This window comes from Salminus brasiliensis, chromosome 3 (assembly GCF_030463535.1).
Source record: "Salminus brasiliensis chromosome 3, fSalBra1.hap2, whole genome shotgun sequence".
NCBI lineage: Eukaryota > Metazoa > Chordata > Actinopteri > Characiformes > Bryconidae > Salminus > Salminus brasiliensis.
This window is the reverse complement of record NC_132880.1, coordinates 38,689,427-38,702,125: the sequence shown is the minus strand read 5'-3', so window position 1 is coordinate 38,702,125 and position 12,699 is coordinate 38,689,427. Positions and strand designations below refer to the sequence as shown.

General features: G+C 39.8%; 1 protein-coding gene across 1 annotated transcript in view; it reads left to right on the top strand.

The window, feature by feature from the left end:
* The window catches only part of gabbr2 (gamma-aminobutyric acid (GABA) B receptor, 2), a 255,610-nt gene that overhangs the window by 235,822 nt on the left and 7,089 nt on the right, over positions 1-12,699 (top strand). The window contains exons 14-18 of the mRNA XM_072676076.1: positions 376-486; positions 6,294-6,518; positions 8,270-8,452; positions 8,573-8,702; positions 10,297-10,414. Coding sequence (XP_072532177.1) covers positions 376-486; positions 6,294-6,518; positions 8,270-8,452; positions 8,573-8,702; positions 10,297-10,414 — 767 coding nt within the window. The remainder of the gene's footprint in view (positions 1-375; positions 487-6,293; positions 6,519-8,269; positions 8,453-8,572; positions 8,703-10,296; positions 10,415-12,699) is intronic.

Here is a 12,699-nt window from a genome sequence, read left to right as displayed (position 1 = left end):
TGTAGCTCTTGCTTTAATTTAAAGGTATCTAAGAAGAAAACTGATTTAATATTTAATGTTTTGAGTGTTTTTTTCAGCCCGCACAGTGTGAGGCTGATCAAATGTGCCAAGATCATTGTAAATAAATCATAATCGGCTATAAAAAATCATGACTGTATTATGTATTTATGGTAACAGTTTGGGAACCCCAGTTGCTCTCTTCTCTATCGAAATAGATTTTTTTGGTGTGGAAGAGATTGAAAGTGACCGACAGCCCATGGCTTCTGCCCATGAAATGCCAGCATCCTGTGGCTGTTGTTGTTGTTGTTTGTGATGGTGATTTTTGTGAGTGTTATCTCCCCTCACTGTGCCCGTCTCCCTGCTGTGTCTCCACAGGCGGACCCTCAGGGGCGAGACATTGCTATCCAGCCCTTCCTGGAGCACTGTGAGAACACGCACATGACCATTTGGCTGGGGATTGTGTATGCCTACAAAGGCCTCCTTATGGTAAGTGAGAACATTCTAGAAGTGTGTGTGCCATCTGCTTCCTCCGGCCACAGTATCTCTGAATGTGACCATTTCCTCTGCCTTTATCAGGATTCAGCTGAGGTCAGGCTGCATTCTTTTGAAGGGTGCTGTAATCTCAGTTGCAGACCCATCTACTACTAGTTTTTTAAGCCAATAAACAGTGCAAATTTCAGGACAATGAATACTACAAACCACTGTACAATGTGACTTGGCAAACACCAGAACAACTACCTGAGACACCATAGCAACCATCTAATAGATCATAACAAACACCTGAGATATCATACACCCTAGCAACCACTGATGAACAACACAGCAACCACTCAAGTCAAAAAAATAAACACAATAAATACTCATTTCTGAGTATAAGGGGTATAGATATTTAACATCTTATAACACTCATTAAGTCTGACTGCTTGTGGGTCAAAACTATTGCAGAACCATGCAGTGACAGTACTGATGCTCCTGTACCTTCTGCCAGATAGCAGCACTGAAAAAAGTCCATGTAAGGGGGATGAGTGGGGTCCTTCACAATGCTGATGGACTTAAAGGTGCAGTGTGTGATATGAATGTCTTTGACAGAGGGTAGAGAGACCCCTATGATCTTCTCAGCTGTCCTCACTGTTCGCTGTATGGTCTTACGGTCTGAGGCATTGCAATTCCCAAACCAGGCGATGATACAGCTGCTCAGGATGCTCCTCATAGTCTCCCTCAACCCACCAGCCACTTAACAGCACCATAGCATCTACAAGGGAAGCCATGGAAACCACCTAGCAACACCATAGAAGTCACTAAACAACTCCATAACTCCATAGCAACCACCTAGCATACATATAAAAATAAACATAGTAACAAATTTACAGGAATCTCATTTGCCAGTAAAGTTACATTCATATCAGTTCTAATACATACAGATATATTAGTTAGAAGAACACAAGAAGGTTATTGCTAATTTTTCTTTGATCTCCAGACACTGGATGGATAATAATTTGTTAATGAAGAACTGATTAATTAGATACTAGGAATTGGAAGGTAGCTGTAAATAATGGGCTTCATTCAAGGGGAGGTAAAACTATAGTTAAGGTAAAACTAACTAAAATTAAATCACAAACAGTGCTAATTGTGTATGTTTACTAGTATACCATGTATATCATTTCTCATACACCTGTGAATTTAGTAATAAACTGATGCAGTTCCTTAAAAAGAATTGCTGTAAAAATGTTGATGTCTTTTGTTATAATTACAGACTAATTGCATAGTAATAAATGTATGCACAGTTCACCGATTCATATATTTTTTATTAAAAAAGCATTTTCTATGTTTGTAAAAAAACAAAAATAAAAAAAAGAAAAGAGTTAATCCCAAACAGGATACTCCTTCTTTAAGGGCACTCTTTCAAATGAACCTTTACATAGCACAACAGTAAGCTGCACCAGAACCCAGTCGGTTAATTGCCTGCAGCATTGCTTATTATTTTTGAGGCACTAGTGGCAGTATCATGGAATAAAAGGCAATAAAAGCTGGCCTTTGTCTGGCTCTGTGGCCTGCTGAAATGAATCAGCCTTTTATTTCTGCCGCTCTAATGGTGCCGCGTGTCTCAGTGGGCTGACAGGTCTTTACCCTTTGCCCCTCGCTGCCCTACTGTACAGAAGCAGCGGTGGAGGTCAGCAGCGAGCCACAGAAACTTACACTCTCTCATCAGCTGTTCCTGCTCATGTGTAGAAATGCTCTGTCATTGGCCTTCTCCCACACTAACACACACACACACACACACACACATACAAATACACAATCACCCTCACACAGTCTCTCTGCCTTTCCTCATCACTGTGAGTGACAAGCACTGTCATGCAATTCCAAGCTGCTTGAATGTGATGTGACACACCTGAAAACCAGAAACCAGAAACCTTTATCTTATCTGTGTGTGTTTGAAAAGCTCCAGTTTAGCAGTGTGCTCAGTAAATAATTCAGTGCTGACATGTAATTGCGGACTGAGAAAAGGGCAACAAGAGTGAGAGAGAGCGAGAAAGGGTGAGAGAGAGAGAGAGAAAGAGAGACAGAGAGAGAGGGTTACATTCTTTACACTGTTACACCACCACGACACAGCATATAAATAAACAAATAAATAAACCATATAGTAACGGTAGTAGTAATAGTAACAGTAATTGTGGATATAGTAACAGTACTAGTAATGGTAGTGGTAGTAGTATTAGTAATGGTGGTGGTAGTAGTAGTAGTAATGGTGGTGGTAGTAGATGGATTAGTAATAATGATAGAAGTAATAATAGCAGTGGTAGTAGAATGATTATTAGTAGTAATAGTAGTAGTAGTAGTAATGGTGGTGGTATTTGGAGGGTTAATAGTAGTAGTAGTAGTAGTAGTAGTAGTAATGGTGGTCATAGTAGAAGGATTAGTAGCAGTAGTAATAGTAGTAATGGTGGTGATAATAGAAGGATTAGTAGTAGTAGTAGTAATAGTAGTAATGGTGGTGATAGTAGAAGGTTAAGTGGTAGGATTGTTATTAGTAGTAATAGTGGTGGTAGTAGAAGGGTGGGTAGTAGTAATGGTGTTAGTAGTAGTAATGGTGTTGATTGTAGAAGGATTAGTAGTAGTAGTAATAGTAGTAATGGTGGTGATAGTAGAAGGATTAGTAGTAGTAGTAATAGTAGTAATGGTGGTGATAGTAGAAGGATTAGTAGTAGTAGTAGTAATAGTAGTAATAGTGGTGATAGTAGAAGGATTGTTATTAGTAGTAATAGTAGTAATGGTGGTGGTAGTAGAAGGGTTAGTAGTAGTAATGGTGGTGGTAGTAGAAGGGTTAGTAGTAGTAATGGTGCTGATTGTAGAAGGATTAGTAGTAGTAGTAATAGTAGTAATGGTGTTGATAGTAGAAGGATGGGGGGGTGGTATTGCACATGAACATTCCCCTGAACATGTGTGTGTAGTTAAGTGTGTGTGTATGTGGTCCGCTGGGAGCAGTGCTGGTTGTGGAGTCTGATGGCAGCAGGAAGGAAGGACCTGCGATACCGCTCCTTAACACACTTGGGGTGAAGCAGCCTGTCACTAAAGGAGCTGCCCAGTGCTGCCAGAGTCTCATGCATGGGGTTGGAGCTGTTCTTCAGCATGGATGCCAGCTTGGCTGTCATCCTCCTGTCTCCCACCACCTGCACTGGGTCTAAGAAGCATCCCAGGACAGAGCCGGCCCTCTTTATGAGTTTATTCAGTCTCTTCTTGTCTGCCATCGAGATGCTACTGCCCCAGCAGACCACTCCATAAAAGATGGCAGATGCTACCACTGTGTTGAAGAAAGTCCTCAGGAGTGCTCCCTGCACTCCAAAGGACCTCAATCTCCTCAGTAGGTAGAGTCTGCTCTGGCCTTTCTTGTAGAGTGCAGCAGAGTTAACTGACCAGTCCAGTTTGTTGTTCAGATAAACAACAAACTTAGTAGTAGTAGTAGTAGTAGTAGTAATTTGTAGTAGTAATTAGTAGTAGTAGTAGTAGTAGTAATGGTGGTGATAGTAGAAGGATTAGTAGTAGTAGTAGTAGTAATGGTGGTGATAGTAGAAGGATTAGTAGTAGTAGTAGTAGTAGTAATGGTGGTGGTATTAGAAGGGTTAGTAGTAGTAGTAACGATGGTGATAGTAGAAGGATTAGTAGTAGTGGTAATAGTAGTAACGGTGGTGATAGTAGAAAGATTAGTAGTAGTAGTAATAGTACTAATGGTGGTGATAGTAGAAAGATTAGTAGTAGTAGTAAGATTATTAAAAGTAATAGTGATTAGCAATAGCAGTGGTAGTAGAAGAATTAGTAGTAGTAATCATAGTAGTTGTAGTAGTAGTAATGGTGGTGATAGTAGCAGGTTTAGTGGTAGTAGTAATAGTAGTAATGGTGGTGATAGTAGTAGGATTAGTAGTAATGGTGGTGATAGTAGTAGGATTAGTAGTAGTAGTAATAGTAGTAATGGTGGTGATAGTAGAAGTATTAGTAGGAGTAGTAATAGTAGTAATGGTGGTGATAGTAGAATGATTATTATTAGTAGTAATGGTGGTGATAGTAGAAGGATTAGTAGTAGTAGTAATAGTAGTAATGGTGGTGATAGTAGAAGTATTAGTAGTAGTAGTAATAGTAGTATTGGTGGTGATAGTAGAAGTATTATTAGTAGTAGTAATAGTAGTAATCGTGGTGGTAGTAGAAGGGTTCGTAGTAGTAATAGTAGTAATGGTGGTGGTAGTAGAAGGGTTAGTAGCAAGATTGGTAATGGTGGTGATAGTAGAAGGACTAGTAGTAGTAATAGTAGTAATGGTGGTGGTAGTAGAAAGATTAGTAAAAGTAATAGTGATTAGTAATAGCAGTGGTAGTAGAAGGATTAGTAGTAGTAATAGTAGTAATGGTGGTGGTGGTAGTAGAAGGATTAGTAGTAGTAGTAATAGTAGTAATGGTGGTGACAGTAGAATGATTAGTAGTTGTAATAGTAGTAATGGTGGTGATAGTAGAAGGGTTAGTAGCAAGATTGGTAATGGTGGTGATAGTAGAAGGACTACTAGTAGTAGTAATAGTAGTAATGGTGGTGGTAGTAGAAAGATTAGTAAAAGTAATAATGATTAGTAATAGCAGCGGTAGTAGAAGGATTAGTAGTAGTAATAGTAGTAGTACTAGTAATAATGATTGTGGTAGTAGAAGGATTAGTAATTGTGATATTGTAGTAATATTAGCAGTGGTAGTAGAAGGATTAGTAGCAACAGCAGCACTTTAAATGAAATTGCACAATTTTGAACTATGATAAAACAGAGTAGATAACTACTACTAAGATAATGATTGTAACATAGATGAGGAATGCTGACTTCATATCCAGGAACATCTACAATTACCTTGCGCTGACTAGTTTATAATATTTCAATGTACATATAAGTTAATTCTACATTTAAAGGTCTATGCTAAATTAATGCAACACCTGATGGCTCTGAGCAACAGTGAGTTGAGTCATATTTCCCAGATTGCTCTTACAGATTTGTAGGTGTGGAAATGACATATTTCTTTGAAAAGCCGAACAGGTGTCATTAGCTGCCTTTAATGTTAAGTAGGTCTGTCTCAATTTGTCCTCCATGCTGCACTGTGATTCACCGTCCTGTCTGCAGCTCTGGAGCTTTTCAGCAGACACATTTTATATATATGTAAGGTTAGCTTTGCAGGGCTTTGCAGGGCTTTGCAGGGCTAGACTCATAAAACTCACCATCAGATTTACTGTGACATTAAGAGAGAATCGATTTGCGGGACCATCATTTTCTCTTTACTTAACAAGGATTACTGGCCTGTTTTAAATTTTGTAGGATATCTAGCCCTTTTGATGGCCAACTTTCTTTAATGCTTTCAGACTTGTTTGGTTGCACAGGCAGGTCTTGTTGCATATACACACACTCAGCTGCTTAACTGGAGAAGGAACATTACTTTTTTCTGAGATTTCTTTTATCTAACATACAGTTATCTAACGTTGGTCATTAATATGCATTAATCCATTAACATATCAGTTTCCATTAGCTTTTATTAAGAACACATGCAGTGGTGCAGTGGTGAGTGGTGTGATGATCACTGCCAATGTAACTTCTCATTTTTAGAAGTACATGCAATAGTATATTTGACCCTAAAGTAATGTGGTTCATTGAATTTCTGTCAGTAGTCAAACAGCTGCATCACAGTGCTCTGGATTTGATCTTCTCTGACCCTTCACCTTGATAGACCCATCAAAGCCATGTCTGTTGTCTCTCTCGTTCCTCTCCACATTTGTGCAGTTGTTCGGTTGTTTTCTGGCCTGGGAGACAAGGAACGTCAGCATTCCTGCCTTGAACGACAGCAAGTACATCGGCATGAGTGTCTACAACGTCGGAATCATGTGCATCATCGGGGCGGCCGTATCCTTCCTGACCCGGGATCAGCCGAATGTGCAGTTTTGCATCGTAGCCCTGGTCATCATTTTCTGCAGCACCATCACACTGTGCCTGGTGTTTGTGCCAAAGGTGAGAACCTTGCAGAACTGCAGAGCCATTGCTCAAATTTACAGAAAAAACACTGGTGAGTCATGTTTACTGGGAGGGACAAATAACATTTGGTCCACAAAATCCACAGTGAGGGATTTCAGAACAACAGTGGCAGCACTGGCACTGATTTCTCAAATATGAAGGGAAAAGGCTGGAGGAGATTGGTTTCTTTAGATTTGCACGGCCTGTAAACAGCAGAGTTAGACGCTCAATTGTTTTGCCTCAGAGCAGAGCAGAGCAGCTGTGCAGGGAAATACAAATGACTTTAGACACAGCAGAAAAGTCATATTTTGGCCAGTAAAATCTTAAATCTAGTTGATATATGTCATATTTCTCATTTCAAGATGATTTAACTCAAACTAGTAAAAAGATCTGCCAGTATAATATAGATTATAATTTCTAATAATAAGAAATAAAAATGTCTGAAAATCCACTTAATAATATTTTAATAATCAACTATTTAGATATTACGGGTGTAACTATGCTGCCAGCTTGTGATTTGATTTACGATACTAGGTTCACTATTCAATATTCTGACTTCAGTATTTTGAGCAAAATATGATTGCATAATCTGTCTACTGTTATTGCATAATCTACTAATGAGTTTGAAGCTGGGAGGCAGAAGGAATGTAGCACATGTCATAAATGGGTTGTAGTGTGGTGCTGGTTGGTGCTGGTTATTTGCCAACTTTGATGTTTGATGCAGTTTTATTACAGTTTATAGTTAATAGAATTCTATGAATATAGTAGTCAATGTCTCATTCCTGCACATCTGCCCTGTTCTGCTCTGAGGCAAAATAACAAGTCTAAATTTTATTGCAAGTCTACTTATCACACACTCCAGGTGTAAAGTAACCTCAAATAGACTTATCTGTACAAATGCAAATGCACACAGAGCTTTTTCTAGTCCCTGTATTGCTAATACATCTGGAGCAGATAAACATGAACCTATTGGCACCATGCCTAATGCCAGGAGTGAAATTATGATGCTCCATCCAATATTTTTGGGATGGAGAGTTGGGGATGGAGAGGAGAGTTGGGGATGAGGTGGGGTGGTGATCATCCAACAACCTTCCCCCGCTAATGCTCTTGACCCTGAATGCAATCAAATTCTCACAGCATTGTTTTAAAATCTAGTAAAAGGAAATACCTCTCATTTCAGTAAAACAATATTTGAACAGGTGTCCCAATTCTTTTGTCTATATAGTGTAGGCGAATATAGTGTTAAGAGCAGGGGCTAGTGACTGACAAGAGCCCTAAAATGTATTAACTGAATATTTTGGCAGAATTGTTAGAGTTGTGGGGCCCAGTGGAACATCTTTCATGGGGCCCACAATCCCTGGCAGTGGCCCTGGTTAGGAGTCTTGCCCAAGGACTCTTATTAATGTAATATTGCTTGCCCAGTCAGGCCTAGTCTGCCACGGGGAAAGCAGTGTTGTTACCCACTGCACTACTTATTAAAGATTACAACTTTTGCTCATACAAATGTGACCTAATGACATATTGCACTTTGGACTGACATAATATTGACTGGAAGTGCTCCTGACTTGTGTCAATGCAGAGTTTGGATGCACTATTTTAGCAAGAATTATGTCCAATTTATCCATCCTCTTCTTGTTCACCAAGACCAGGCTTTGTCCCATAAGAGACTCTGCTCTCTTTGTTTGGGTCCATTCAGTGTTCAGTGCAATACCAGAAATGTAAAGAAAATATTTTCTGCCCCTTTCCAGCTTATCACAATGAGGACAAACCCAGATGCAGCCACTCAGAACCGCCGGCTGAAGTTTACACAGAACCAGAAGAAGGATGACTCAAAGACCTCCACCTCTGTGACCAGCGTTAACCAGACCAACACATCCCGCCTGGACACCCTGCAGACAGACAACCATAGCCTCCGCATGAGGATCACAGAGGTAGGATGTATACATAAAACACATCCAGCTTTGTGTGTGAGCTTCTGGCCTGATGTTAACGTTCTGCTTTAAAGCTGTTGAGTGATTGAGGATCTGGGATGTGCTTGTGTGTTTGCTTAGTTGGATAAGGAGTTGGAGGAAGTGACCATGCAGCTGCAGGACACCCCGGAGAAGACACCGTATATAAAGCAGAATCACTACCAGGACGTCAACAACATCCTGAGCATACGCAACTTCACAGACGGAAAAGGTGTGTGGAGCTCATCTAACGCCTCGCATTACCCCTCTGTCTGTCACCGATACTTTGATCAGACAGCGTGAATGACATCAGTGTGAGATGTGTGGGTTTTTTTAGTTGTTGTAAGAGAGAAGACAACGCCTGTGTTGTCAGGTGCAGCACACATAAAGCACATCCAGTACCAGACATTTCTCTGTCACTGAAGTTTCAGCTTCTGGCTGATACTGTATTTTCCCCCTGAAACTACAATCTTAAGAATAATGGTGCCAAAAGGGTTGTTTGGGGACATTTTTTAAAAGAATCACTGTTGGTTGCTTAAAGATTCTTTCAAGAGGCAGAAAAAACTTTAAGGTTTAACCCTATAGAGTGTAAAAGTAGCTGACTGGTTGGAAGATTTAATTATATAAAGTCTGTATCAGTATATATAAGGCTATAAAGAGACCATAACAATAGCCACAAAATAAACAATTAAATCAAAGGTACCAAAAAAATTAACTTTCAATGCATGGTTCTTTAGATAACCACTGTTGGTATATCTTGTGTGAGTTTTCACAGGTTTAAAGAACCTTGACCTAAAAAGTAAATAACTTAACACAGTTTGTCATTAAGGTGTTGGAATCTTCATATAATGGAAATATTTCACACTGATTAAAGAAACGGCATGTAGAATTCTTACCTTAAAATAACAGCTATAAATTAATGCTGAATAGCGCCACATGAGAGCTGCGTAATGTGGAATAATCCAATTCATGGTTGTATAAAATCCGGTAATATTACTCTACTGCCTCAGTCTATATGCTTCTTTTATCTCTCAGCTTGTCCAGAAGAAGAAGATGTGTCCTTTAGTGGTGGCCCAAAGCACAAATTACACTTCCGAAGAGCCCAGGAGCAAGTCCCAAAGCAAAACCCCAAATGCCAGTTCTCCATACTGTTGCTTTAATGGATTTTCATAGAGTCCATGTAGAGAGTGTCTCTACATGGACTTCTTACCTTAAGCTATAGTGTAAACTATAAACTATAACTATAAAAAGTCATTTTGATGCTCCACTAATCAATAATGGGGAGAATGGCATCTCAATCACTGTCACTGTGGGCTGGAACGCTGATACTGCACTATATAACCTTGGTGAAGTTGCATGAGACCTATTGCGAGAACTGCATAACGATACGTAACCCGAGTCAGACTTGTGTACTCTACACAAGTTACTCTACCATGTCAGTCCCCATGTTTCTTTCACTTCAAATGTCGGTTCTGTATTTCTCAGCTCTCAGTCAACAAATGTATAAGTATAGCTGTCCCTGAGGAGGCGCTCAAAGCAAAAGAGAGTAAAAATGAATTCATTAACACTCCACACCTGTAGGGGGAGTCCAGGAGCAAAAAATACAATATATTGCATATTGCTGCTTTAAGACCATCATTCTGTAACAACCATAAAATTTGTAAGTACTATGAAACTAATATGTAAGTTATGTAACTGGAGTGGGGGCCCCATACAGGCCTTTGCAGGGCTAAAAGAGGGACAATTATTTAACACAACGACATGAAATGCATTGGGAGAATACTGCAACATGTGCCTCATTCTGTGCTTGTATTTGTTTGCTGTAGATGGTGAGAAATCGGTTCTGAAAAATCACCTGGAGCAAAAGCCCCAAGCACAATGGGGATCTATGGATCCTTCGAGAATAAACAGAGGCCCACTAGAGGACATCAACTCTCCAGAACAGTGAGTGTTTTATCTGCTTCCTTCACTCAGACACATGGTTACACTCCATCATAATACGTGTATTTAGGCATGTTTCTCTATATGATCAGATATGGATGCACTTTTTTTTAATGCAGAGATTAACCTAGAGAATGAAGAAGTGAGAGAGAGAGAGAGCGAAACATATACAGAGAGAAACAGGTTACATAACCAGTGATTTACAGCAGGCAGTTGAGGCAGTGATGCCTGAAAATAGACAGGAGAGCACGAGAGGAATACTAGAGCTATTCCCAATGCCCATGAATGCTTGATCACATGGGGGTGGGAGTGTGCAATGTGCTCACCTTTTCATCAACATGCCATGCACACCCCTCTACCCCCTCAACCCGTACTTACACATTATTCTCACGGGTGTGTGTTTAAACAGATATCTTTGGGTGTTCTAGATAGTGCTGAATCTGTAACATGCACATGCTGTATTTTAACTCACAGGCAGACCTGCTGACATCAGATCTCATCACAGCTCATGGATCAAAATACCCGTTACCTTTTTCATAACTATGAGTGTAGGTGTCAAGACTTTAAGGTCATCTATAATCCTTTCTAAGGCACTAAAGAAACCGTATTCATAGGTTTCTTGGGTGTTTTTATTCTGACTAGGGCTTCATTTAGTGAAATCTAAAGAGTAACCAGTGCTTAAAAGTTCCAAAAGTTTTGTCTGTCGATCATCCCCACCTTGTTGTCTTATCCCCAATATGTCTGTAGCACAAGGTTTTTTTTTTTTGCTATAGGAATAGACGTGGTGCAAAGGTTGTCACCATGACACAACTACACAAGTAACACCCAAACCAACCACATGGGGTACCACAGCAATCACTCGGGATATCATCGCAACGGCATTTAGCAGATGCTCTTATCCAGAGCGGCTTACAAAAGTGCTTTGCTATTTACCCAAGAAAAACCTCAGCTAGTTTGAATAGACTAAAAATTCAAGGATGCCTCTAAGTTTAGAGACTACTAAATACAAGTCAGTAATGAGACCATAGTACTCTACTATTCGCCCAAGTACTCTCGGAAGAGGTGGTTCTTCAGTCTGCGTTTGAAGACAGCGAGCGACTCTGCTGTTCGGACACCCAGGGGAAGTTCCTACCACTACTTTGGTGCAGGACAGAAAAAGCCTGAACTCTTGTCTTCCGTGGATTTTGAGGGATGGCGGGTCGAACCTAGCCGTACTTGCAGCTCGAAGGGCTCTTGGTGCGGATCGGCTTTTGACCATTGCCATCAAGAACGGATTGACACAATAACCGACCACTTTAAAGCACATCCACAGTGAAAGCTAACCAGGCTAAAGTACAGCCCTCACATGGCCAAACTAACCCATTGAACATAATGGGACTAGTCTGTGCAGTTTGTTCCCCATAGAAATGTCTATAAGTTATTTGTTAGGACATTTTTATCCACAGATTCATCAGAAACTATTTTTTTAACATATTTAACGCATCCTCTTTTCACCATCTTAACCACCGTCTCTTACTGTTATTTGTAGCATATTTGTTTGGATGCAGATATTTGTCAGGCTTTTAGATATTTGGAAAGCTTATTAGAACAATATAAAACTACATTGGATTAATAGTGCTTGGGCCAATTGGGGCCAGACTTTTTTAAAGATTTTCTATATCTAGCAATATTCAATTCAGTTCAATTCAAATGTATTTATATAGATTTTTTACCACAAATGTTCTTAGTCCGAGCCTCTTGTTTGAGCAAGTGGCGTCAGTGGTGAGAAAAAACTCCCTCAGATTAAGAGGAAGAAACCTTGAAAGGAACCTAGACTCAAAAGGGGAACCCATCCACTTCTGGTCAACACCAGATAGCACAATAATAAGCAAAACAAAGATCAGGACACTATGGCAAATGTACCGTCAAGCCATAAACGATGAAAATGTGTGTGAAAATATTAATTTATAGTAATCCTTATGGCTCACATGCTATTATACCACTGCAAAACTGGTTCCCACGTACAGGCAGTTGCTAGGCTGTTGTTACTTGGTCACTAGTGCGACGCTGTTTTTGCTGGGACACTATGGTATAACAGGTGGTTGCTATGATGTTACAGAATGGTTGTTATGGTGTTGCTAGGTAGCTGCTAGCTATCCTACTGATTAAGCCAAGTTTACATTTTTATTTCTAGCAGAGATGTTTAGGTCGGTTGTATGAAAATTTGAATCTTGCTCAAATACCTTTCAATTGACACATTACTAATGACTACATAATGATTTTTTAGTAAAAGCCAAAAAGTGCACCCT